We start from the raw sequence: 25,174 nt of genomic DNA, 5'->3' as shown, positions 1-25,174 counted from the left end.
GAGATGCTTCACTCCATCACCCTAATTGGTCAACAGCAGATGCAATCTCACTGGCAATAGACAATAGACAATAGGTGCAGGAGTATGCCATTCAGCCCTTCGAGCCAGCACCACCATTCACTGTAATCATGGCTGATCATCCACAATCAGTACCCTTTTCCTGCCTTCTCCCCTCCTTCTCCCCATATCCCTTCACTCCACTATCTTTAAAAGCTCTATCTAACTCATTTTTGAAAGAATCCAGAGAACTGGCCTCCACTGCCTTCTGAGGCAGAGCATTCCACAGAACCACAACCCTCTATGTGAAAAAGTTTTTCCTCAACTCCGTTCTAAATTGTCTACCCCTTATTCTTAAACTGTGGCCTCCGGTTCTGGACTACCCCAACATCGGGAACATGATTCCTGCCTCCAGCGTGTCCAATCCCTTAATAATCATATATGTTTCAATCAGATCCCTTCTCATCCTTCTAAATTCCAGTGTATACAACCCCTGTCAAGCCAATCTTTCAACATATGACAGTCCCGCCATCCCGGGAATTAACCTCGTGAACCTACGCTGCACTCCTTCAATAGCTAGAATGTCCTTCCTCAAATTTGGAGCCCAAAACTGTACACAATACTCCAGGTGTGGTCTCACCAGGGCCCTGTACAACTGCAGAAGGACCTCCTTGCTCCTATACTCAACTCCCCTTGTTATGAAGGCCAACATGCCATTAGCTTTCCTCACTGCCTGCTGTACTTGCATGCTTACTTTCAGTGACTGATGAACAAGGACACCTAGATCTCTTTGTACTTCCCCTTTTCGTAACTTGACACCATTCAGATAGTAATCTGCCTTCCTGTTCTTGCCCGCCACTCAACCTTGGATCCCCTGTACAATAACCATACCCACATCAGGCTACAGCTCAGCATCATACAGAATCATACACTCATTTCTAATCAACAAGTTCCAAAACCTGGGCCTTTGTACCTCCCTCTGCAAATGGATCCTTGACTTCCTTACCAGGAGACCATAGTCTGTCTAGATCAGTAATAGCATTTCCTCCTCCATGACAATCAACACTGGCACACCTTAAGGATGCATGCTTAGTCTACTGCTCCACTCTCTCCGCACCCTCGACCATGTGGCTAGGCACAGCTCAGATGCCATTTATCATTTTACTGCCGACACAACTAATGTTGGCAGAATTTCAACTGTGACGAGGAGGCATGCAGGAGTGAGATAGGTCACCTGGCTGAGTGGAGTTGCAAAAACAATCTTGCACTCAGTGTCAGTAAGAACAAGGAACGGATTATGGTCATCAGGAAAGAGATGTCAAGGAAACACACACCAGTCCTCATAGAGGGATTAGCAGCGGAAAGGGTGAGAAGCTCCAAGTTTCTGGTTGTCAACATCTCTGAAGATTTATCCTGGGCACAATATATTGAGGCAATTATAAAGAAAGCAGGGCAGTGGCTATATTTCATAGAAGCTCGTGGAAAATTGATATGTCACCAAAAACACTCATAAATTTCTGTAGGTAAACCATGGAGACCATTCCAACTGGTTGCATCACTGTCTGGTGTGGAGGGGCCACCATGCAGGATCACAGAAAGCAGTAAACTCAACCAGCTCCAAAATAGGCACTAGTCTCCTAATGCTGTGTAGGTTGAGATTAGCATCAGAACTCAAGCAGTTTGTCCAACAGCTTGTTTTTTGTAATCAATTGGTATCATACTCCAGGTCTGCTTTCAATACCAATATTTGAAATCTTACTGTTTTTCCAATACCTATAAAAACAATGCTCCTTGGACAACGTTCCAGTCTATCATACTTCAGTGTGAAATGAATAGTTCATTGCAATGACTCACTTTTCTGGCCTTCAACTGGCTTTTTTAAAATTTGATTCTCTTAACCCATCACCTTCAGTTTTGCTAACAAGACCTACTTGTGGTACATTGTCAAATGACCAGAACATTCATTTTATTAGCCTTCTCTGTGATTTCAGTAACAAGTTCAAATACATCTTCAAACATGATTTGCATTTTCATAAACCAAGCTGGTTGAAACTCTTTTAGTCAGTCCCTCATACCCTGTGCAATCAATGAATGCTCCTCCATACTGCTTGGAGATGGGGCTTTGAATACTGAGCAGGCATATCCCCAAGGAGTCTGCACCAATTGTTCCTTATGACTCCCAGACTACAAAGCACTCAAAATTCAGGTCTCCTTTGTTTTCTTCTTCCATCAGCAGACATAGTCTTCGATCTCCATGCAGCAGATGATAATGCAACCTCCACAGCTTTCTGCCGTGTACTGCAGTGCACCCTCAAACTGAGGCAGCAGCAGAATCTCAACTTCAGCTGACCAGTGGCATTTTTCAGTACAAACCTGATACTCACGGCTGTGTGGCTAGAATTTGCTCGAAATCCATCTGCAAGTTTGCAGATGATACCACTGCAGTGGGATGCATCTCAAAAAGCAATGAGTTGGAGTACAGGGAGGAGGTAGAGAGAAGGAGATAAATAGAGTACAGGAGGGAGACAGTAACATGGTGTCGTGGCAACAACCTTTCCCTCAATGTCGGTAAAACCAGAGTTGCCATTGACTACAGGAAGGTTGGGGAGTGTGGGGAGTGTGCATGCTCCTGTCTACATCATTGTTGTTGAGAATGAGAGGGATAAAAGCTTCAAGTTCCTAGAAATGAACCTAACCAACAGCCTGTTCTGGTCCAACTACATAGACACCACAACCAAGAAAGATCACCAAGCCTCTATTTCCTCAGAAGCCTAAAGGTATTTGGCATGTCTCCTTCGACCCTTACCAATTTGTATCGATGCACTGTAGGAAGCATCCTGTCTGGATGGCAATTGGTACACATGTCAATAAACAAACTGTAGAGAATTGCGGACACAGCACAGCACATAATGGAAACCAGACCACCAACCCCACTGTACGGACTCTGTCTGTACTTCTTGCTGCCTCAGTCAAGCAACAAGCATAACCAAAGACCTCACCCACCTGGAATTCCCTTTTCTGTCAGGAAGAAGATACAAAAGCCTGAAATCAAGTACCACCAGGCTCAAGGACAGCTTCCATCCCCTGTTATAAGACTATTGAATGCTTCCCTGCAATGATAAGATGGGCTCTTGATCTCACAGTCATTCTTGTTATAACCTTGTATCTTATTGTTACCTTTCTCTCGCTGTTATGTTATGGTTTTAATTTACAGTACCCCAGAGCAGAAGTGATCTGTATGAACAGTAGGTAAGACAAGCTTTTCACTATATATTGGCATACGCAACAATAATAAAACAATTCCAGCCCAATAGTTATGTGGCTCTTGTGTCTACACTCCACCACTGTAATTAGGAATTCCTTGGTTTCTGAAGCTGAAGGGTAGCCCTTGTTCCCCAAGTTTCATATCAGTGGACAGTGCTGGCTATTGAAAATGTCTGAGAGAGAGAAACAAACTTCCTGTTTACAATAGGGTCTGTTTTAGGGGAACTCATAGGGTCATGAAATGGCCACCAGCTCTCCTGGGAACCCCATGTTAGGGGAAAATTCCAGTACTCAATATGGTCATGAAGTGGCTAACAGCTCTCTTGGGAACCCATGTTAGTGGCAAATACCAGTACTCAATATGTCACCAAGCCCCACTGCAATCAAAGGAGACATTTCTGAGTAGGAACTTCGAGGAGCTACTCAGAAATGTCTCCTTTTCCGAGACGTTTGTCTCAGAAGTGAGAAAACTGGCAGAGATCCACGGCTTACAAAGATCATGTAGCCTCAAGAGCACGACAAAGATCATTCCACAGAATGTCCATTATCTTAGTGATGAGAGCTTCGGAAACTCCACGCCTTTGAACTCTTTATTTATCAGAGAGGGTGCAGCATAACAGTCACTGCTGTTCAGGTCCGTGCTCCCTGCACCAACACCAATGCCTTCTTATCTCCACACCTATTTAATTAAGAGTGTTGGGATGCAGCCAGCTGAGGTAGTGGGAGATTTAACTAGTCACGGTGAAGAACCTACATTGAATACTGAGAGGAGGAGCTGTCAAAAGGTGAGAACACACATTCTCAAAGTGTGTAAGCCAAGCATTACACATCCCACAGATTCAAATGTTTAGGCTTCTTCTACTAGTCATGATTTTGCTTACGTTAGTTTCATTTGGGGGATGGGGGTCAGTTTTTTAAAAAAATTCTTTATCAATCCACAACAATTTCATTTTGATTTGCCCCATCCTGTCATTTAATCCCTTCCCTCTTCCATTCTATCACAAACCTTCCCTTTTGTTCTCCCCTCCCTCCCTTTCAATCATTTTTGCCTAAAACTAATTACATCTCTGATTAATTTTTTGCTTCTGTTTATTGGTAATTGACCTCAATGAATTATCTTCCTCTCTCCACATCTGCTACATGACCACTTGTATATTTCTAGCAGTTCTGGTTTCAATGCTAATTGAGGAATTTTCTTAAACTTACCATTTTTCTGTCAGAGCCGTTCGACTGAACAAGAGAATGAGTTGGTGAAGAGGGTCAAGTTGTTTGTTCCCCTCCTCCTCTTCCACTGGCTTCTCTCCCCCTGGTTTCTAAGGAAAGAAACAGATAAGCTTCTAAGAAAACTGGAATTCGATTAATGCTTTGTTATTCCAGCACAATACTATAAATACATTTAGATTCCATCTAAAACATTAAAATATGTATTTCACTACACAAAAGTTAAATGCTCGGAAAGCAGCTTCCTGTTCACCAGAAATGTACAGTTTATCAGGGGTGCAGTGCTAGCCGGAGCGCACTGGAGCACGTCGGGCACCTCTTTAAGAAAAAAGCCAAAATAAACAAACTAATTAATTAGGTGCCACGCAGGGTGATTTGAGTATCTCGGAAACTGCTGATCTCCTGGGATTTTTACGCACAACAGACTCTAGAGTTTACAAAGAATGGTGCCAAAAATAAAAATAACATCCAGCAAGTGGCTGTGCTGTGAGCGAAAACATCCTGTTAAATCCACTCGCTAGGTGTTTTTTTTGCTTTTGGCAACATTCTTTGTAAACTCCAGAGTCTGTGGTGCGTAAAAATCCCAGGAGATCAGCAGTTCCGAGATACTCAAATCACCCTGGGCAACACCTAATTAATTAGCTTGTTTATTTCAGCTTTTTTCTTAAAGAGGTGCTGGACGCGCTCTGGTTAACACTGCACCCCTTCAGTTTGTCTCTGGTAGAACAAACTGCTTTGATTCTTGATGTATGCACGACTTTCCAAACAAAGCTGGGAGCAACAGCAGCTCACCCACCATCTATGAAGAAAGAGCAGAGAAGAGGGGAGTCATTCTTTCCATATAACCATATAACAATTACAGCATGGAAACAGGCCATCTCGGCCCTTCTAGTCCGTGCCGAACTCTTACTCTCACCTAGTCCCAACAACCTGCACTCAGCCCATAACCCTTCGTTCCTTTCCTATCCATATAGCTATCCAATTTAACTTCAAATGACAACATTGAACCTGCCTCAACCACTTCTGCTGGAAGCTCGTTCCACACAGCTACCACTCTCTGAGAAGAGAAGTTCCTCCTCATGTTACCCCTAAACTTTTGCCCTTTAACTCTCAACTCATGTCCTTTTGTTTGAATCTCCCCCACTCTCAATGGAAAAAGCCTATCCATGTCAACTCTATCTATCCCCCTCATAATTTTAAATACCTCTATTAAGTCCCCCCTCAACCTTCTATGCTCCAGAGAATAAAGACCCAACTTGTTCAACCTTTCTCTGTAACTTAGGAGATGAAACCCAGGTACCACTCTAGTAAATCTTCCCTGTACTCTCTCAATTTTGTTGACATCTTTCCTATAATTCGCTGACCAGAACAGTATACAATACTCCAAATTTGGCCTTACCAATGCCTTGTACAATTTCAACATTACATCCCATCTCCTATACTCAATGCTCTGATTTATAAAGGCCAGCATACCAAAAGCTTTCTTCACCACCCTATCCACATGAGATTCCACCTTCAGGGAACTATGCACCATTATTCCTAGATCCCTCTGTTCTACTGCATTCTTCAATGCCCTACCATTTACCATGTATGTCCTATTTTCATTAGTCCTACCAAAATGTAGCACCTCACATTTATCCGCATTAAACCCTATCTGCCATCTTTCAGCCCACTCTTCTAACTGGCCTAAATCTCTCTGCAAGCTTTGAAAACCTACTTCATTATCCACAACTCCACCTATCTTAGTATCATCTGCATACTTACTAATCCAATTTACCACCCCATCATCCAGATCATTAATGTATATGACAAACAACATTGGACCCAGTACAGATCCCACTTCTGAAGAGAGTTCTGAATCTTAGCTTTGCCTCTCATGTCCTTGCTCTCTGATTAGGATGTGTCTAACTTTTATTTATTTTTGATTCATGCTAATTTGTTCTTTATTAGTTTTACACATCACTTCAAATTAATACCTGCACCCCAACCCATTACAGCTTCTTCCTCTAAAAGGTCCAATGCCTTTTACTTTTAGTTCCTTCGGATGTGAACATTGTGAACAAGGCTGGCACTCACTGACTTCCTCAGATGCAGTTGAAAAATTGTTGAGTTGTTTTCTTGCTTCTTCTGAGTAGTTGTCATTGGAACAGAACAGTACACAACCATCAGCCCAGCTATGAGGCCCTCCACTGGTCAGGTTCAACTGTGGATATCACATCTTAGCTCTCTATGTGATATGCAAGCCAGTATGACATGGAGAGCAAGCTGATGCCCATGTAGCAGGGTCCACCTTTCCATGCAGCTGATGAATCCAAGGGAACAGCAGAGACTGATACAATTTGGCACCCGTGGTATCGCATGAGTTGCCATTCAGCATTGAACTCAATGTAGGACTGTAGAAACGGTCCCACTGGGCTTTGTGGCTAAGCCACATGTGAAGGCCAGGAGCTGGACTTGGTTGTCAGAGGGTTTTTGAGCTGCACGCCAATGGGAGAATTTAATAGGGAGTGGGAGCTTGTCCCCCATTACCACCCACAGCTATAACAACCTTAAGGAACCACAGCTCACCTATAAGCTTATGATAAAGTGAAAATCATGGATGAAAAAGCTGAAGTAGTTTCAGCATGCTATGTTGCCCCAAGGAGTTCCTGTGGCTCATATCCTCAGGATGAGGCTGTTATCCTCCAACAGCCATAACTGTTTTTCTTTATCATTGAAACTGATGGAAAGTTTAGTCCGCAATTCTCTTTGACAACCTTAATAGGCACTTCGATACTATACTTGGTCAATGCTGCCCCGAAATGAAGAACAGTTCCATTTGAAAACGCAAACACGAGGAATTCTGCAGATGCTGGAAATTCAAGCAACACACATCAAAGTTGCTGGTGAACGCAGCACCTCACCTTAAGAATTTGGTCCAAGTGTGTAACAAGACCTCGGGCAAAATTCAGTCTGAACATCACTGAGCAACATTTGTTTTAATATTTCTTCTGTTCCTTTGCAAACGATCACGTGGGATCTGACTGGTCCAATTTGCCTTACTTTTTGTCAATGAGGTATACATTGGCAGTCTTCCATATTTTACTTGCAAAAACAACTTTGCTGGACACACAGTGACAAGTTCTCACTGTTGTGCCCAAGATGTTGTAGAGATCTGTATAATTTTACCTGTCATTCTCCATACCACATGGAGACCCTTCCTCTTTCCCATTAATCGTGAAGATATCCTGGAATATGCTGCTGCGGTAAAGGGATCATATGGAAGCAAGTGACCGATGCGACTGATCTGTTCAGAGATTCCAACTAGCAAGGGTGCTGTTAGTAACCTTTCTGTAAAATTGTGATTGTACAGAGAAGCTCTAAATCAATTTTAGTAAATGAAAACATCCTCCTTCAACATTGCTGTACGATCTTCACAGTGTCATTAATATATTTGCCTGAAATTCCATCATTTACCACCTAACAGATGTTATGTCCCATATCTTACACAATAACGCCATAGATAGCCTTCTGTTATGTCAACCTACTTACTGAAATCCAGGATCAAAATGGTGGATGCACATATCAAGCAGTAATCTCTGTGGGAAGTGTTTACTGTAGATAAATAAGTGGTGATGGAAAAATAATCACGCTGAGAATAGAATAATCTTTCAGCATGGTATGCTTTATATTTCTAACGTTTTATTGTATTTCATGCAAATCCAGCTCCACAGGAATCAACTACAAAGTGTTACTCACAGCTATATCTTCTATTAGCTTATCTTCAAAATAATGTTCCTCGGTTTCAATCCATGATTTCTCATACCCTTGGAGGAAGAGATTGACAGCTCGATGCCTGAAGAAGAATAATCCAGTGACCGTGTTACTTGCTTTACTTAATGCATCAGATCTGGATATCATTGCTACTAACATTAAACTGATTAACAAAATAAATGTTGTTAGTGAAGGCCCTCTTTGTAACACTTCCCTGTCAACTAACAGCATCTGTTGCAATGAGTTTGAACATTTACCACCTCAAGCTAGATTTTTTTATCTGCTTCAATCAGGGTCAATTTTAATAATAGAAAAAATGTGTATACCAACATAAATTGGCTATTAATCTCACATCTAAATTTAGGTTTGTAAATGTATTTTTATAATTACACAGCATTTACATTTGTTCTTCTAAAATATATTCTAAGCTATATTGACTGTTGTATATTTTACTGTACACTGTTTGTTACACAGTACTATAATTTGCACATTGCACATTCAGATGGAGTCGTAACGTAAAGATTTTTACCCCTCATGCACATGAAGGGTGTAAGAAATAAAGTCAATTCAATTAGTAAAATATGAAACATGCTTGTGCAAGAAAATTTGACCATGAATATTTGACATCAAGAGCATGGAGTTTGAGGAGATTTGTTTCGTCACCTGAAAAACTCGAAAGCTTCTGCAGACCATTCTGACTGGCTCCATCACTGTCTGATATGGGGGGGGGGGTGCAGGGAGAAGAAGGCTACTGCACAGAATCATAGCAGGCTGCAAAGAACTGTCAAATTAGTCAGCTCCATCATGGGTACTAACCTTCGTCGTATCCAAGACATCTGCAAGGAACAGTGCCTCAGAAAAGCAGCTTCAAACGTCAAGGACCCCCACCCACCCAGGACATGCCCTCATCTTTTTGTTACCGTCAGGAAGGAGGTTCAGAAGCCTGAAGACAAATACTCAGTGATTCAGGAACAGCTTCCTCCCTTCTGCCACCCAATTTCTAAATGGACATTGTGCCGATGAACACTACCTCACTGTCTGTCTGTCTAGGTACCATATCCGATGCAGACTTTGGTGACCGTGGTTTTCCATATAGATCTATCCTTCGTTTTTTGGATGACTTCCATTTCCTCGATGTGTAGCCACCTGGCTAGGCTTTTGATGTACATTAGCCGAGGTCTTACTACCTCACTACTTTTTTAAAATTTCTGTTTTTTGTACTACTTCTCTTAATGTAACAATTGAATACACACACACATATATATATATACACTTACTGTAATTCAGATCTTTTTTGTTCATTTATCATGTATTGCATTTTACAGCTGCCACAAAGTTCACAAATTTCACAAGAGGCCAGTGATATTAAACCTGATTCTGATCTGCTATCCAGCAGACAAAGATGATGTCTGAAATGGCATTTAACATGTTCTGGACGCAGTGCCTCCAGTCAGGTATTTGACAAGGTAGGCTCATCCAGTAGTTCAAAGTTCATGGGATACATGATGGCTAATTGAATCCAAAATTGGTTTGATAGCTGGAGATAAAGTGTAGTGGTGTAGAGATGCTTTCCTGGTTGGTGATCAGTATTGTATTGCAGAGATAGCTGCTGGGACTGTTGTCTGCAATATATATTAACAACTAGCATGTGAACACAGCAGATGTGATTGGTAAGTTTGTGGATGACATAAAGTTGATGGTGTGGATAATGAGGAAGGCTATCTAAGCTTACAACATCTTCAATGACCTGATTTCTAGGCACACGTTTGCTTTATTCGAATTCAAGCTCTATCTCCTCCAAGAAAACCACAACCTTACCATAGGATTTAGAGGCTTGCATGCCCCAATAACCCAGAGAACTATGTTGGCTGATGTCAGGGCCTTGTACTTTGGCTCTTAGTAGGATCACCAATGCCAAAAGGTCAAAGGGTCGAGGCCAGACTAAGAGTGGTCAACCAGTCCTCCAGGTTCAGGGGTTCAGCTCAGTTAACTACCCTGACTGGTCAAAAAACAATTGTTACAGAAACATCAATGAAGAATCCTACTGTACAGATAGAGTTGGAGGGCCTTTATTACTGCCTGAAACACCAGTGCTGTAAAGGGCAGGAAGTAAGTAAGCTTCATCTGCATAAACTGTTCTTGGCTTTCTTAGCCCCACTTCTTGCTGGGAGAGTTAATGAGGGGTTAAAAGTAGATCGTTAAGGGATGTTGATCAACAGAGGGACCTTGAGGCTGAAGTCCACTGTTTCCTCAAAGAGGCAATGGATGTGGATAGGGTTGTGAAGAAGGCATATTGCATGCATGCCTTCTTAGGTCAAGGCATAGAATATAAACGTTGGGATATTATTATGCAAATTTACAAAACACCACTGTAGTTAGACTGCATGGAGTAGAGTATGCAGTTCTGTTTGCCACACTCTATTGACGGGGGCTTCACAGGCTAAGTCTGTATTCAATTGCCTATCCCTAATTGTCCTTGAGGTTGTGGTGGAGAGTTGCCCCATTGATTGACTACAGTCCTTGAGGTGTGGGTGTACTATTAGGTCCATGAGATTGCACTGTCCAAGCTGCTGTGAAGAGTGAGCGGTGCTATTTACCTGCACCTGCTCTTTGTGAATGAGAACCCGAGTGACCTGATTTCCAACCGCACATTTGTTTTACTCCAGTGCAAGCTTTAGCTGCATGAACTGACTGGATTTCTCAGCCCCACTTCCAGCGTAGCATTACTGGGAGAGTTAACAAGGGCGAGCACCGGATGCATTGTAAAAATAAAACTTAACAAAGCTTGCACAGCAACGTACGGGTGATTCATTCTGCATCCAAGAAGGCAGAGGCACTAAGTACAATGAAAATGCTACTGGTTGCTGCTGATGGTGTCATGAATCCTGAATGATGAAGCCTGTCTCTATGAGAAAAACCCAGACTGTCAGTCATTGGGGGATCATCATAGGGGCAATGACTTTTGTTTTATTTTATCATTATTCCCTTATTCCTGCTATTATCACCTTCTCAGCCACTTACACAATCAATACCTTTTACATACTAATCCAAGAGATGTGGACAACAATAGCAAAGCCAGCATTGATTGCCCATCCAGAACTGAAGAGGCAGTTCCAAGTCGATCACGTATACACCAAACCAGGTAAGGATAATTGATACATTTCCTTCCCTTAGGTGAATCAGGCGGGGTTATTACAACAATACAGCAGTTCATGGTTACCATTAGTTGCACTTATTCTTGCATTTAAATTCCCCAACTGCCATGATGGATTTCAAACTTGTATCAGTGAACTAATGATTCAGAGCTTTAGCTGTTAATCCACTCTGGCACTACCACATCTACAGCTTTCCATACCCACCAAAAATATTCTAAATCACTGCCACCTAAATCGAAATAGACTTTCCCATCGCCAGTGTTAGAAACTCAATTTATAAACCTTACATTGGCCTTATCAAGAAGATCCCTTGTACTCTTGGTGCCCATTACTAGCTTCTCATGCCTTGCACTCTTCTCTTCCCAGGCCATGCCCCCTTCTCATTACTGCCATCAGGGCAGAGGTACAGAAGCCTGAAGGCCAACACTCAGAGATTCAGGAATAGCATCTTCCCCTCTGCCATCAGATTTCTGAATGGGCATTGAACCCGTGAACACCACCTCACTACTTTTTTGTCTCTTTCTGCACTATGTATTTGACTTTTAAATAAATATATATACTTCTTACTGTAATATACAGTTTTTACTATAATGCATTGCAATATACCACTGCCACATCACAAGAAATTTCATGACACGTGCCAGTGATATTAAACCTGATTCTCATTCTGAATTCACAGTCCCCATCCTCAATTATAAATCCCCCCAAGGTCTTGGCCAACCGATGTATTGCCGGCTTCATGAACCCACATCCAAGATTCTTCCTAATGAGACTCCTACAACAGTTTCCTATAAATTCCTCATCTCTCTCTTCCCCCTTTAATGGCTGGATCTTCAATCACTCTCAATTCCTAGAACATTGCATAGCTACCTTTGACTCATAACTTCTTCTGTGATTCCAGAAAAGTCTTTTGAACATCCATTTCATCACCAATCCTGCTGACTTTTCTATATTTAATTTCTATGTGTGAAGTGCTCGAAACTTAGTTAGCTAAATTTGTGCAGGTCAAATAAAAATTGTACTCTTTTGTTACTTGGAGCAAGTACTATCTATTTATAATGTTGTGAATTCTTCCTGGTGCTGCAGAGAAAATGCAAAGATTGAATACCAGTTCTCTTATTGGGCTCAAGAGGGAAATAAATCAGTTCCTACCGAGGTAAGTTATAAAGCGGTGCCATCCTGAAGCAGGCCACAACTGCCCGTTTACGTTGCTTGGACAACAGCTTGTGCCAGACAGCTTTTTTAGATCTCTGTGGGTGCTCAACCTGAAATATTAAGTACAGAGACAAAAGTCAATCTTACTACCACAACTGTGTGACTAACTTTGAATGGAATGATAATCAGTTGGCTTAAGCTCCTGAACTGGTCCTCATTGTTCCTGCTGGAGTGTGATTGTACAGAGTTTGTCTATGAAGTGATTTACGTATGACAGCTTTGAGCCCAACCAGAGATGAAAGCATTCTGTGCAACATTGGTTTACATTGCATGTTACCTGCTGGTATAGAAATCCTTCAGTTGTTTTCGTAAAAGCGATATTCGCCCATTTCGAACAACATTTTAAAATGGGCTCATAAACATAAAACTGACTTAAAAATGTAGACAACACACATAAAAGTTGCTGGTGAACGCAGCAGGCCAGGCAGCATCTGTAGGAAGAGGTGCAGTCGACGTTTCAGGCCGAGACCCTTCGTCAGGACTAACTGAATGAAGAGTGAGTAAGGGATTTGAAAGTTGGAGGGGGAGGGGGAGATCCAAAATGATAGGAGAAGACAGGAGGGGGAAGGATGGAGCCAAGAGCTGGACAGGTGATAGGCAAAAGGGATACGAGAGGATCATGGGACAGGAGGTCCGGGAAGAAAGACGGGGGGGGGAGGGGACCCAGCCGATGGGCAAGAGGTATATTCAGAGGGACAGAGGGAGAAAAAGGAGAGTAAGAGAAAGAATGTGTGCATAAAAATAAGTAACAGATGGGGTACGAGGGGGAGGTGGGGCCTAGCGGAAGTTAGAGAAGTCGATGTTCATGCCATCAGGTTGGAGGCTACCCAGACAGAATATAAGGTGTTGTTCCTCCAACCTGAGTGTGGCTTCATCTTTACAGTAGAGGAGGCCGTGGATAGACATGTCAGAATGGGAATGGGATGTGGAATTAAAATGTGTGGCCACTGGGAGATCCTGCTTTCTCTGGCGGACAGAGCGTAGATGTTCAGCAAAGCCGTCTCCTAGTCTGCGTCAGGTCTCGCCAATATATAAAAGGCCACATCGGGAGCACCGGACGCAGTATATCACCCCAGTCGACTCACAGGTGAAGTGTTGCCTCACCTGGAAAGACTGTTTGGGGCCCTGAATGGTGGTAAGGAAGGAAGTGTAAGGGCATGTGTAGCACTTGTTCCGCTTACACGGATAAGTGCCAGGAGGGAGATCAGTGGGGAGGGGACTAGGAGACCACTACTGTTCCCCATCCATTCTGCCCTTCTCTGACTTTATACTCTGACACACCTTCTCATTATTGGGAATGATAGATTTAAATCAGGAATAAATCTGAAAAATGCTGGAGATACCCATCAGGTCAGGTGGCACCTATAGAGAGAGAAACAGCTACCTTATCAGTTCTCTATGACCTTTCTTCAGTACTGGGAAATGTCGTAGGTTCTGGACAAATGAAGGAGGCTTGAAGAGAATGGAAGGGAGGAGGAAGACCAGTAGAAATTGAACTGCACATGTTGTGGTGCTGGCAACTAAAATGATTATAAACCTTCATTTTTGGACTGAAGTCACGAAATGTCCTCCTGAAAGGAGGGCTGCATGTGCAATGCTTAGATACAGTTGGGCAGAGTTTGGGACTGGATGATTGAGATGGGCTGAAAGGCCTTTGTCACTTGTTCACAATCCAACATTTTCCACTGTGTACATATTTTCAGAAAAAACCTTTGATGCAGATGATGGAATTGGGAGTGGTAATGATGTGGTCATCCTAAAAAAACCATAGTGCTTCATACACCTAATTTCCTCCCCTACAATCACCATTCTCCTGTTCCTATTGCCATTTCCAAACACCATTGGACATATAAGATCAAAATCTCTGTCAAAGAAAGCTATGTCATTGGGGGTTTACGTTGGAATTTTATAAATGAATAGCCAACTCAAATAGAATACAATGCAATGATTAGTCTGATCCATAGGCTGCACATTCTTTAATCATTTGTTTAAGGCATGAAAATTTTAAAAAACACTCTAATTGCCAAATGGTCTTCCCAGCTATTACAAACAAAAAACAAACTTCAAGAAGAATTCAGCAGGTCAAGGAACATTTGTGGAAACAAAAGAGATGTGTTGATGTTGCAGGTCAAGAATCTGCATAGAATTGGTGAGAGGGAAAGAGGGAGAGAGGAAAAAGAAAGATGTAAAACTGTGGGGGGAATGGGACAGAAGCTGGTGGGTGATAGGTGGAATCAGATAGGGGAATGAGGAGTGCCACAAAATGTGAATAGAAAGAGAGACAGAGTACAAGAGGATTGATGGAAGTGGGAAGGGAACACAGGATGTAAGCTTTTCCCGTAACCCTGCATCTGTACCTCAATGAGGTCCGTGCCTAACATGATACTGAGCTCTTCTTCCTTCATCTCTGCTATACTTGACAGAGCCATCATATGCATTTCCCCCATTTCTCACATGGCTTCTCTCATCTCCCCTTTTTCTCAGGCAAAAGAGAGACTGAATTCACATGCACTTCACTTTTCACCTACTAACTTCTGTAACCAGCACATCATCCTCCAACAAGATCCCTCCACCAGTCACATCTTCCTTCCCTCAATCTTTCTGCAGGGACCAATCTCTTATGGATTCCATTGTCCACTCATCTCCACCCATCTAATCCTCCCCATCCTCTGGAATGTTCTCGCTCATTTTCCCCCCTCACTACCATCCAGGAACCTAAACAAAGCTTCCAGGTGAGGCAGAGACTCACATATACCTCTCCCAACCTGGCCTATTGCATTCTGGCCACCTCTACAGTAGTGAAGTCAAATGTAGACCAGACAGAGCACTTACGTTCTGTCTGTAACAGCCATCTCCGGTGGCATGCCGGTTCAACTACCCCCCACCCCATCCCACACCAGCCTGATGCTCTCAACATTCTCCACTGCCATGGTGTGGGTGAATGCAAACAAGGACAACACCACCACTTAGGTAGCCTGCAGCCCAAGTGAACATTTAATTTTCCAGTTTCAGGTGGCCTTCTGCCCCACCCATGGTCCTTTCACCTCATATTACATCATCTATCAGTTCCTAAGACACGTCCATGGATAGGAAACATTTAGAAGGTTGCATGAATCCTGTTGCACCCTGTTCCCACATGATTAAAATTGGCCACCTTTCCTCTTCCCCATCAGCCACCAATAAGTCCTGATGCAAGGCCTTGACCCAAAATTACTTTTGCCTTCGCAGATGTTGGTTGAGTTCCTCCACCTGTTTTCTTTTTGCTACATATTCCAGAATTGGGAGTCTCTTGTTTCTTCTTCCCTTCCTACCTACTGTCAGCCTCTCCATATCTGCTCTCATGCCTTACACAATCATTAGCATCTCCCCACATTACTCTTAATATCCTGCACTGAACGAAGCTGCAGAGGATTTCTGTTCATCATTTACACTAAGTAAGGAACAGACCTGTTCCAAGTGGAAGACCACGTTGGCAATGTCCAGCACACGCACCACTGTTTTCTCTGGGTCAGAGGTATCTTCATTCCGGTTGGGTAGATCTTTGTAAAGGGCCATCTGCCATCTAATGGCAGGATCTTCCAGCTATGGAAAGGAACAAGTGTCAGTTATCACATATCATCCACATCATCCACAAAGCCCAGTATGTTCCTTTTCCAAAGCTCATACATGACTTTCCTTTAGTATAGAATATTTCTAAACCAACATGGAATAAATCTTTCCCGTACTCTAACCAATCACACAATCCACTGCCATTAAAACATAATTACCTCTGATCAACTTAAGTTAAAACAGCAGATTGGCAAAATAGGATGAAAGAAGATCGAGAAAAGGTTTTTTAAACTGTTGTACACATTTCCACAACATGAATATTCTGAAGGTATACCAAGGGTTATGTGATGTCAGTAGCTCAGCTGATAACAGGAGTTTCGAATAGTTTCTGATAATCAAAACATGGAATGCATTCAGATTTTTCATCACAATATTTCTCTAAACAATACAATGTAAAACCAAGGCTATTAAGTGATTGAAATCAATAAGAAACCACAGTATCATTTATAAAAATCAGGTGAAAAAGGTAGCCAATACCCATAAATTATTACAAAGCACACAACCCTGGAATCCAAAATATTCAGGTACACAGAAATACTTGCAGAAAAAAAAGATTAAAAAATAGATCACAAAAGAGGTTACAAAGGTCAAAAAAAGGTCACAGAATCCACATTGAGGTGAATATGTAGTATTGGGATTAATGGCATGACACTTTAATTTTTTTACTATTTTGTCCCACTTCAAGGGAGTGTTTTATTTCACTTTGGATATTTCTTGGAACAGGTGCTTCACTGGGTTAATGGCAACTATGTATGTGTCAGCAATACTTGATGGAAAGCATTCCACTGAAAAGCTTCTGCCTGTGAGGAATCAGTCCTCAGAAGGTTAAGGGAAGGAAGCTGGGTGATAAGTGACCTGGAACTTGCATAATAAATAATTACATAAAAATACACCCTTTTTGGTGATCGTCTTTCAGTAGGGTGCTGTAGCTTTAGAGTACATAGTAAACCTGTATTAGCACCTATGTTTGTTTCATTCGTAGACAGCATATCTAAACTGTAACCGAAACCTGCATGATTGACCTCTATAGGATATACCATTAAAACATTGGAGACACAAAAATTAAACTAATATATTTGATATACAGCAAACTCTTGTTATTTTAATCTGTTTTATGGCCTATGTCCTAGAATCTGATTGGTTAACATCAATTTATAAACAAAATTATTCTAAAATAAAAAGCCAAGCATATCCTCTGGTTAAGTGAACTTTTTCTTAATCCAATACTGGGATTTTGTTCTCTAAGAAATGCAATCTAATAATGCACTAATAGATAGAAATGTATGTATTCACTTGTATTTGAACTAAATATTTTACCATATTTAAGTATAAATTCTGACAGTATCTGACTAAAATGCAATCCTTTTTATAAAGCTATGTGAAAACCAGGTCTATTGTAAAATAAAATTACACAATTGAATATCAGCACCTCACAGAAGATTGGTGCCATCTCTTTTTATTAGTTACCTATGTAGATTATTCTGACTTCACATTTATCCCACATATCTACAAACAGTTCCTTGTGCCTAAACTAATCATTTACAGTGGTGGTCCCTTCCATTTTCAGGGTTTTATTGGTCTTGCTAGCCAATATCTCAAACCAATTTGACTGGGTCTTTGCCTTGTCATGGGTAAGTGGTCAAAGAGTGAAGTTTGTTTCAGTGGGAATCCAGGAATTCTAGGATTAATGCCAACTGGAGCAAAACACTTTCACAAGGTCAAGCTCTTTTGAATACATGGTCTAGTTAAGAAATGTGGACTTGATTCAGTGAGCTTCAAACTGGATTTGTAAGGTTTGTCATACATCTTGTAAGATTTGTCATGCATCTTTTTCTGAATGACAATTGGTCTCTTCAGCAATTCCTTATAATAAAAGAATTGTCACTCAAAAGTAGCATGCAGACATGCAGGGGGGAAAGAGTCAAACATGTGTGAATTTAACAGATAAAAGATGTAATCACCAAGCACCATGTTCACTGAAGCATGCTTAAGATCCAAGCTCTAACACTGCAGAGTAAATCAAAGAGTAGCAGTTTTACAACACGCATTAAAACGGCAATTGGCCAGTCAGTCATGCCAGAAACCTACTTTTCCCTGAAGGTGTAGATTATTGCGAATTATTTCTCTAACTTCATCTTCCGTGTCTTTCTGTTTCAAGAATGAAAAAGTCATTAAATTTTAACAAACTACCTTTCACAGATTCACAAAGTCATGCATTTTTCCTTACTTGATCAATAAAACAGTTGCAGTATAATTGGGAGAACAATTAATGATCTTATTTTTTTCAAATACTTGTACATGATGTTTCACATCTTTGAGAATTTTACAGAGATGTGCTCAAACAATAAAAGTCCAGCTGTCAAAATGATAGTCTCTCTCAAGAATTGAAAGAACAAGAATACGTCTAATATTATTTGTCATTTCACACAAAGGGTTATTACTGAGCTATACCCGTTATTTATATGTACCAGCTATACACGAGATATACCAGCTGGTAGAGTGGTGTCACAGCAACAACCTTGCACTCATTGTGAGTAAGACCAAAGAACTGATTGTGGACTTCAGAAAGGGTAAGACGAGGGAACACATACCAGTTGTCATAGAGAGATCAGAAATGGAGAGAGAGCAATTTCAAGTTCCTGGGTGTCAATATCTCTGAGGACCTAAGCTGGACCTATCATATCAATGCAGCTATAAAGAAAGCGAGACAGCAGCTATATTTCATTAGGAGTTTGGGGAGATTTGGTAAGTCACCAAAAACACTCGCAAGTTACTACAGATGTATCAAGGAGAGAATTCTGACTGGCTGCATCACTGTCTGCTCTGGAAGGTGGGGTGGTGGTGGGGGGGTACGACTGCACGGGGTTTGAGGTAAGCTGCACAGAGTTGTAAAATTAGCCAGTTCCATCATGGGTACTAGCCTTCATAGCATCCAGGTCATTTTCAATGAGTGGTATCTCAGAAAGGTGGTGTCCATCATTAAGGACCTCCACCACCCAAGACATGCCTTCTTCTCATTCAGGAAGGAGGTACAGAAGCATGAAGGCACACACTCAACGATTCAGAACCAGCTTCTTCCCCCTGTGCCATCAGACTTCTGAATAGGCATTGAGCCCGTGAGCACTACCTCAGTACCTGCTGTGCATTACTTATTTTATTTAACTATATAAGAAACTACTCATAAAACACTGTTGTTTAAGATCCTTCAGGAATGACGATTTTTTATTGTGGGAATTCTGATGAACAAGGAATGGACTACAGTTAAAGATGCATCACTAACTACGCTGCTTGAGCAGCTGTTTGTAGAGACACTTTTAAAACAGTATAGCATATCCAACAGCTGACTGCAGGGCAATTTCCATTGAAAGGGAACAGTCACAGAGACTGCACTGGAGATAATAAAGGAGAGATAACTCATCACACTTTACATCGCCAGGGGCTCAGCAGACTCACTTTTAACAAAATCACTGAGAGGTGCCATGTGCCCACAGGGAATGTGAGGAGATCAAGACAACAATGTGTGACTCAAAGAATGTGCCCGAGGTTCACCAGCAGGAGCTCCTCCAAAATTAGAGCTGATTATTACATTTAAGAATAAAGGAATCAAGATATATATTGGGGTAGAAAATGGCCATAAAGATTGCAGAAGCAATGTTACAAGCTCGGAACACTGGTCAATTTAATCTATTTCCCTGCTCTCCCAGCCAATGGTTTCCATCCATTAAAGATAATATGTGAATTACTGTCTGCAGCCTATAAATGAACCCAAGACCCTCACGCTGAAGCCTAAACCCTGGATATCAGATGAATTGCACAAAAGTACTTGTAACCTGTAACTGGAAACAACAGATGAATTGCAGACGTGTCACTACAATTATCGTTACATACCCTGAGCAGAGTAAGAATCTGACTACTAAGTTTATGTCTCTGCTGAACGAAGGTGACATTTTAGTAGTCATGGGAAGAAATAGGAGAGCAGATAGAGGCACAGAACAGATGGATCACTTCCCTCTTATGCTATAACAGCATCAGAAATGTAGGTTACTAATCCATTACTTAACGAAATTCAGCATCACCACAAGGCATTGGAGGGCATTTTGGACTAATTGCATTTACATTCGGGATACACAGAGATGCTGTGTCCCATATCATCCTGATTTCTTTGACTACAGATGCTTCTGCACTAAGAAACTGTTGGCCTACATCCGTCAACTTTACTGAGTTATTTTTCAAAGGCAGGAGGCACAAACAGTAAACTATCAAGGTGAGTTCATACTGAAAACAGAGAAAGTTGAGGGTCCCAGCAATCATCGTTGGGACAGAGAATCTGCCTCAGTCCCACAAGACCATAAGACATACGAGAAGAATTAGGCCATTCAGCCCTTAGAGTCGGATCTGTCATGGCTGGTTTTTAAATTTTTTTTATCTTATTGAGATACAGTGCAGAACAGGTCCTTGCGGCCCTTCAAGCTGCACCACATAGCAATCCCCATATTTAATTCTAATCTCAGGACAGTTTACAATGACCGATTAATCTACTGTGGGAAGAACATCCCGAGCAAACCCACATGGTCTTGAGGAGAATGTATGAATTCCTTATAGGCAGCAGCAGGAATTGAACCCGGGTCACTGGGACTGTAAAGCATTGTGCTAACCATTACGCCTCTGTGCTGCCCTATGGTAGTGTAATTGAGAGGGATTTCTTATCTCCCTCAACCCTGTTCCCCTGCCTTGTCCCCGTAACCTTTGACACCCTTACTAAGCAAGAACCTGTCAAAATCAGCTTTAAATATATATAAGACTGTAAGACATTGGAACAGAATTAGGCCATTCAGCCCATTGTGTTCAATGGAAAATTGAAAAACAATAACACCACTAATGTTAGAACATAAAACAAAAGCAGAAATGCTGGAAGAACTCAAGTAGCATTTTCAGCTTCGGAGGGCATCCCCAGGTGTGATCCTCAGCTTTCTGTTGCACGCCATTTTAATTCTCAATCCCATTCCAATTTGCCTGCCTGTCCCCTCCTTCATTGTCATGGTGAGGCACAAAGAAAAATAGTACAACAGCACCTATCTTCAATGTTGGCAGTTTGAAATCTTCTCAGAAAGAACGTTGAAGCCTGAAATTTCAGGTAAACTGCTCTCGCATCATTCCCCACTATCGTGCTCAACCTCCTTTCTCACCCAATTTGTTTAAGATGTCACGCTAATAGTCAGCACTCCGGTTCTGTAATCATTTGATCTATCTCAGCCTACCTCCATATAATCTTTAGTCTTACACACTCACTCTTTCCCTCGGCCCTGCTTTGAAGGTAATAGATTCAAAGGGGAGGAGAAGATGGCGGCGCAACGCAGCGCGCGCGGCTGCTCCGAATTGATATCATATTTGTTAAGCAGGGGACATGCACAATCCTGATTTGATGGAGACAGACGTGAGAAGCACGGAGGAACATCTGGAGAAACTTCTGAAATGCCCACTCCGCTGTCGCTGCTACTGTGCGATCGAGAATCTCCGGAGGGGAAGGCCCCAAATCCTCGGCTTTGCCTATTGCCTGTTGCCGGGGCCGGGGTCAAAGCGCTCGGCAGAGATGGTGCTCGGTGCTCTGTGTCGGAGGGCTGGTCGGAGGCTCGAAGTTTTCGGTCGGACTCAAGAGTCGGCTGTGGTCGGGTGCTTCCAGGGTGCTGCATTGGCAAGTTTGCGGCGCTGGAGGTTCATGGGAGGGAGAGTTTTTTTTCTTCCTTCTACCATCTGCGTGAGATGATGGGACTTTCGAGAGACTTTGAGACCTTTTTTTTTTACCAAGCCCATGGTCTGTTCTTTATCAAATTACAGTATTGCTTTGCACTGTTGTAACTATATGTTATAATTATATGGTTTTTGTCAGTTTTTCAGTCTTGATTTGTCTTCTGTTTCTGTGATATCATTCTGGAGGAACACCGTATCATTTCTTAATACATGCATTATTAAATGACAACAAAAAAGGACTGCGTGTCCTCATAACCTAATCTAATCTCATCTAAATTCCCCACACAGCCTCCCAGTTTCGTGGAAGTGTTACTGACCTTAAATGGCGACTGACTTCTTTTTCCACAGGTACTGCAGTTCTGTTTTAGTTTCAGCCGTCAGTAAAATCTTCATCACCAATATACGTGGTACTTCTAATCTTGACTGCACCACCATACTCTCAGCCAACCACTTCTTGGTAAACATAGTGTCATCCAAAACTACTCTCATTGTAGCTTGGACCAGGTCCATAGACCACCTCTGTACTTGCTGAACTGGATTTATTTAAGTGAAGCCCAGATTATAAAGTTAGTGTTTTTATTTTCAAATTCTTCAAAAGGCTTCACCCTTTTCTTCTGTGTAACCCCCAAGATATAAGCATTCCTTCAATCCTAGCTGCTTAGCTGCCCTCTTTAATTGCAGAATTAAAACGCAAAACTGTAAGGCCCCAGAACAAGGCCTACTTGGCCAAACGAGATTGGCTGCTGAGAAAGCAATCCCATCATTCCATCCTCCTTCTCCAGAGCCCTGCACATTATTCATTATCCAGTGTATATCAAAGTTCCCTATGAAGCACCATATGATTCAATTTCCAGCACCTAAATGGGCAGTAAATTCCTGATCATAACTATTCTGAGTCAAAACGATTTTCTTTGCAATCTGGTTGTACATACAAGGCTCCAAAGTAACACCATGGGCACTTTCTTGTCAATATACTAAAATGGTTGAAGGCATGGCAATTAGACATTACTGGTAATCAAATCCAATTTGTAGTGTGCCTACCATGCTAAACCTATTTTTGGCCAATGAGATTAGTTCCTGGTCACCAGGCACGCAAATGTTTAACCCAATAGGCAGTAGTCTCTTCAGTGCTGCAACTATGAGGGATGTTTGCAGGGAATAGCGGTCTCCTTTCCTCTTTGATTTCTTCCTCTCTTGATCAGACACACTTCCCTGTGAAAATAGAAATATAGTTGACTTCCTTAACAGATAAAAAAAACATGGTGTTGCTGTCACACGTTTTAAGGGCAAGGCATCTGAACATTCTGTCAGCATTCCCAGAGGAGAGGAATTCAACAGCCAGAGCAGGAAGCATAGGCACTATGGTGATTCAACCCTGACAGGAACTCAGAATAGGTTGATCCATGGCACAATCAGAAAGTACAGACCAGAATCAAAGATTTATAGCATGACACATGCCCTTCATTCCAACTGGTCCATGCCAACAACACCATCCTCCCTGCTAGCAACAGGCTCAAAATATCGAATGAACTTAACAGGTCAGGCCGCATCTAGGAAGGGAAATTGTCCATTTCTTGTCCATGCTCTTGGCTCAAAATGACAATTGTCCACTTCCCTCAATAGGTGCTGCCTGACTTGCTAGGTTCCTCCAGAATTTTGAATATGCTACTCCAGATTTCCAGTATCTGCAGTCTCTCTTGTACATCCTCCCTGCTGGTCTCAATTGCCCATGTTTGGCCCATAACCTTCCAGCCCTTCTCCTCCATATACTTATCCAAATGCTTCTTAAGTTTTGCAATTGTACCTGCCTCGATCACTTTCTCTCTTATTCCAGGTATTCACTGCCTTCTGTGTAAAGTTATAGTTCAGGTATCTTTTAATTTTTTTCTGTGTTCTATATTCTAAATCTCCCCCATTTTATCTTGTACTAGTTTTGGATTCCCCAATCCTGGGCAAAAGACTATGATTGCCAACATTATCCATCCCTTTCATGGTTTCATTAACTTCTGTGATGTCGCCTCTTGTTCTCCTGCAGATCAAGGAATAAAGATCTAGCATGGCTAACCTCTCCCTATCACTCAGGCTGTTTAGTCCAGCAGCATGCTCATAAATCTTTTCTGCACCATTTTCAGCATGACAATATCCTTCTTCTGAAAGGATGGCCAAAGCAGGACAAAATTTTCGAAGTGCGGCCTCACTAATGACATGTATAACTGCAACATAATGTCCCCAGTCCTAAACTCACTGCCCTAAGTGCTGAAGGCCAGCAAGCTAAATGTCTTCTTCACCATCCTGTCTACTTATGGAGCTGTTTTCATCAAATTGTGAATGTGTACTCCCGGGTCCTTTTGTTCCACCACACTTGTCAATATCCTGTTATTCATTGTACAGGTGCTACACTGGTTTGACTGTCCAAAAATAAATTGAAATGCATTTGAAATCCATTTGCCATTCCTCAGCCCATGTCCTTAACTGATCAAGATCTCTTTGCAAATCATTGTAATCTCCCCCAATATCAACAAGACATTGATTTAGTATAATCAGCAATCTTGCTGATTGTACCATGTATATTCATATCCAAATTGCTTACATAAGTAATGAATGACAGAGGTCCCATTACTGACCCCTAAGGCACCCACTAGCCACAGCCCTCTAGTTAGGAATTCACTTTCAATTCACCCTTTGCTTCCCATTATTAAATCAATTCTGAATTCACCTCTGCAGCTCCCCCTGATTCCCATGTGACCGACCCTTCCAGATCAGCCAGCCACACAATAGCTTGTCAAAGGCCGTACAAAGTCCATATAGACAACACCTGCTGCCCTATACTCATCCGCCCTACTTCATGACAACTTCATTAATGAACTGGGGAAAGGCCAGGACCCACTACTCATGACAAATAGTTTACCAAGTCGATTTAATCAGTAAACAGAGTTTATTTAAAGAACTGAGGAAACACATCCCCCAGCACCTTTGCCCAATAAAAGTAGAATAACTGCTCCAGATCAATGTAGTGACAGGATAACTAAATCATGTATAAATCCATCTTGGTCACTGATAGGGTGTCACTCGGTTTAAGTAACAAGAGAATTATTCAATTATGTTAATTTATTATGGCAACAGACTTGATATTACATGCAGCCTTGAAAAGTCTTCCAACACAGAGCAGACCAATATAAAATTATTGGTACTGTATAATCAATAATGTACCA

General features: G+C 41.8%; 1 protein-coding gene across 1 annotated transcript in view; it reads right to left on the bottom strand.

The window, feature by feature from the left end:
• ryr2a (ryanodine receptor 2a (cardiac)) overlaps positions 1 to 25,174 on the bottom strand; it is a 785,545-nt gene that overhangs the window by 138,178 nt on the left and 622,193 nt on the right. The window contains exons 71-76 of the mRNA XM_072264911.1: positions 23,004 to 23,174; positions 18,303 to 18,362; positions 16,053 to 16,187; positions 12,543 to 12,655; positions 8,221 to 8,317; positions 4,468 to 4,574 (exon numbers count right to left, since the gene is read on the bottom strand). Coding sequence (XP_072121012.1) covers positions 4,468 to 4,574; positions 8,221 to 8,317; positions 12,543 to 12,655; positions 16,053 to 16,187; positions 18,303 to 18,362; positions 23,004 to 23,174 — 683 coding nt within the window. The remainder of the gene's footprint in view (positions 1 to 4,467; positions 4,575 to 8,220; positions 8,318 to 12,542; positions 12,656 to 16,052; positions 16,188 to 18,302; positions 18,363 to 23,003; positions 23,175 to 25,174) is intronic.

The sequence above is a fragment of the Mobula birostris genome, chromosome 8 (assembly GCF_030028105.1).
Source record: "Mobula birostris isolate sMobBir1 chromosome 8, sMobBir1.hap1, whole genome shotgun sequence".
Classification (NCBI taxonomy): Eukaryota; Metazoa; Chordata; class Chondrichthyes; order Myliobatiformes; family Myliobatidae; genus Mobula; species Mobula birostris.
This window is presented reverse-complemented; position numbering and strand designations above follow the sequence as displayed.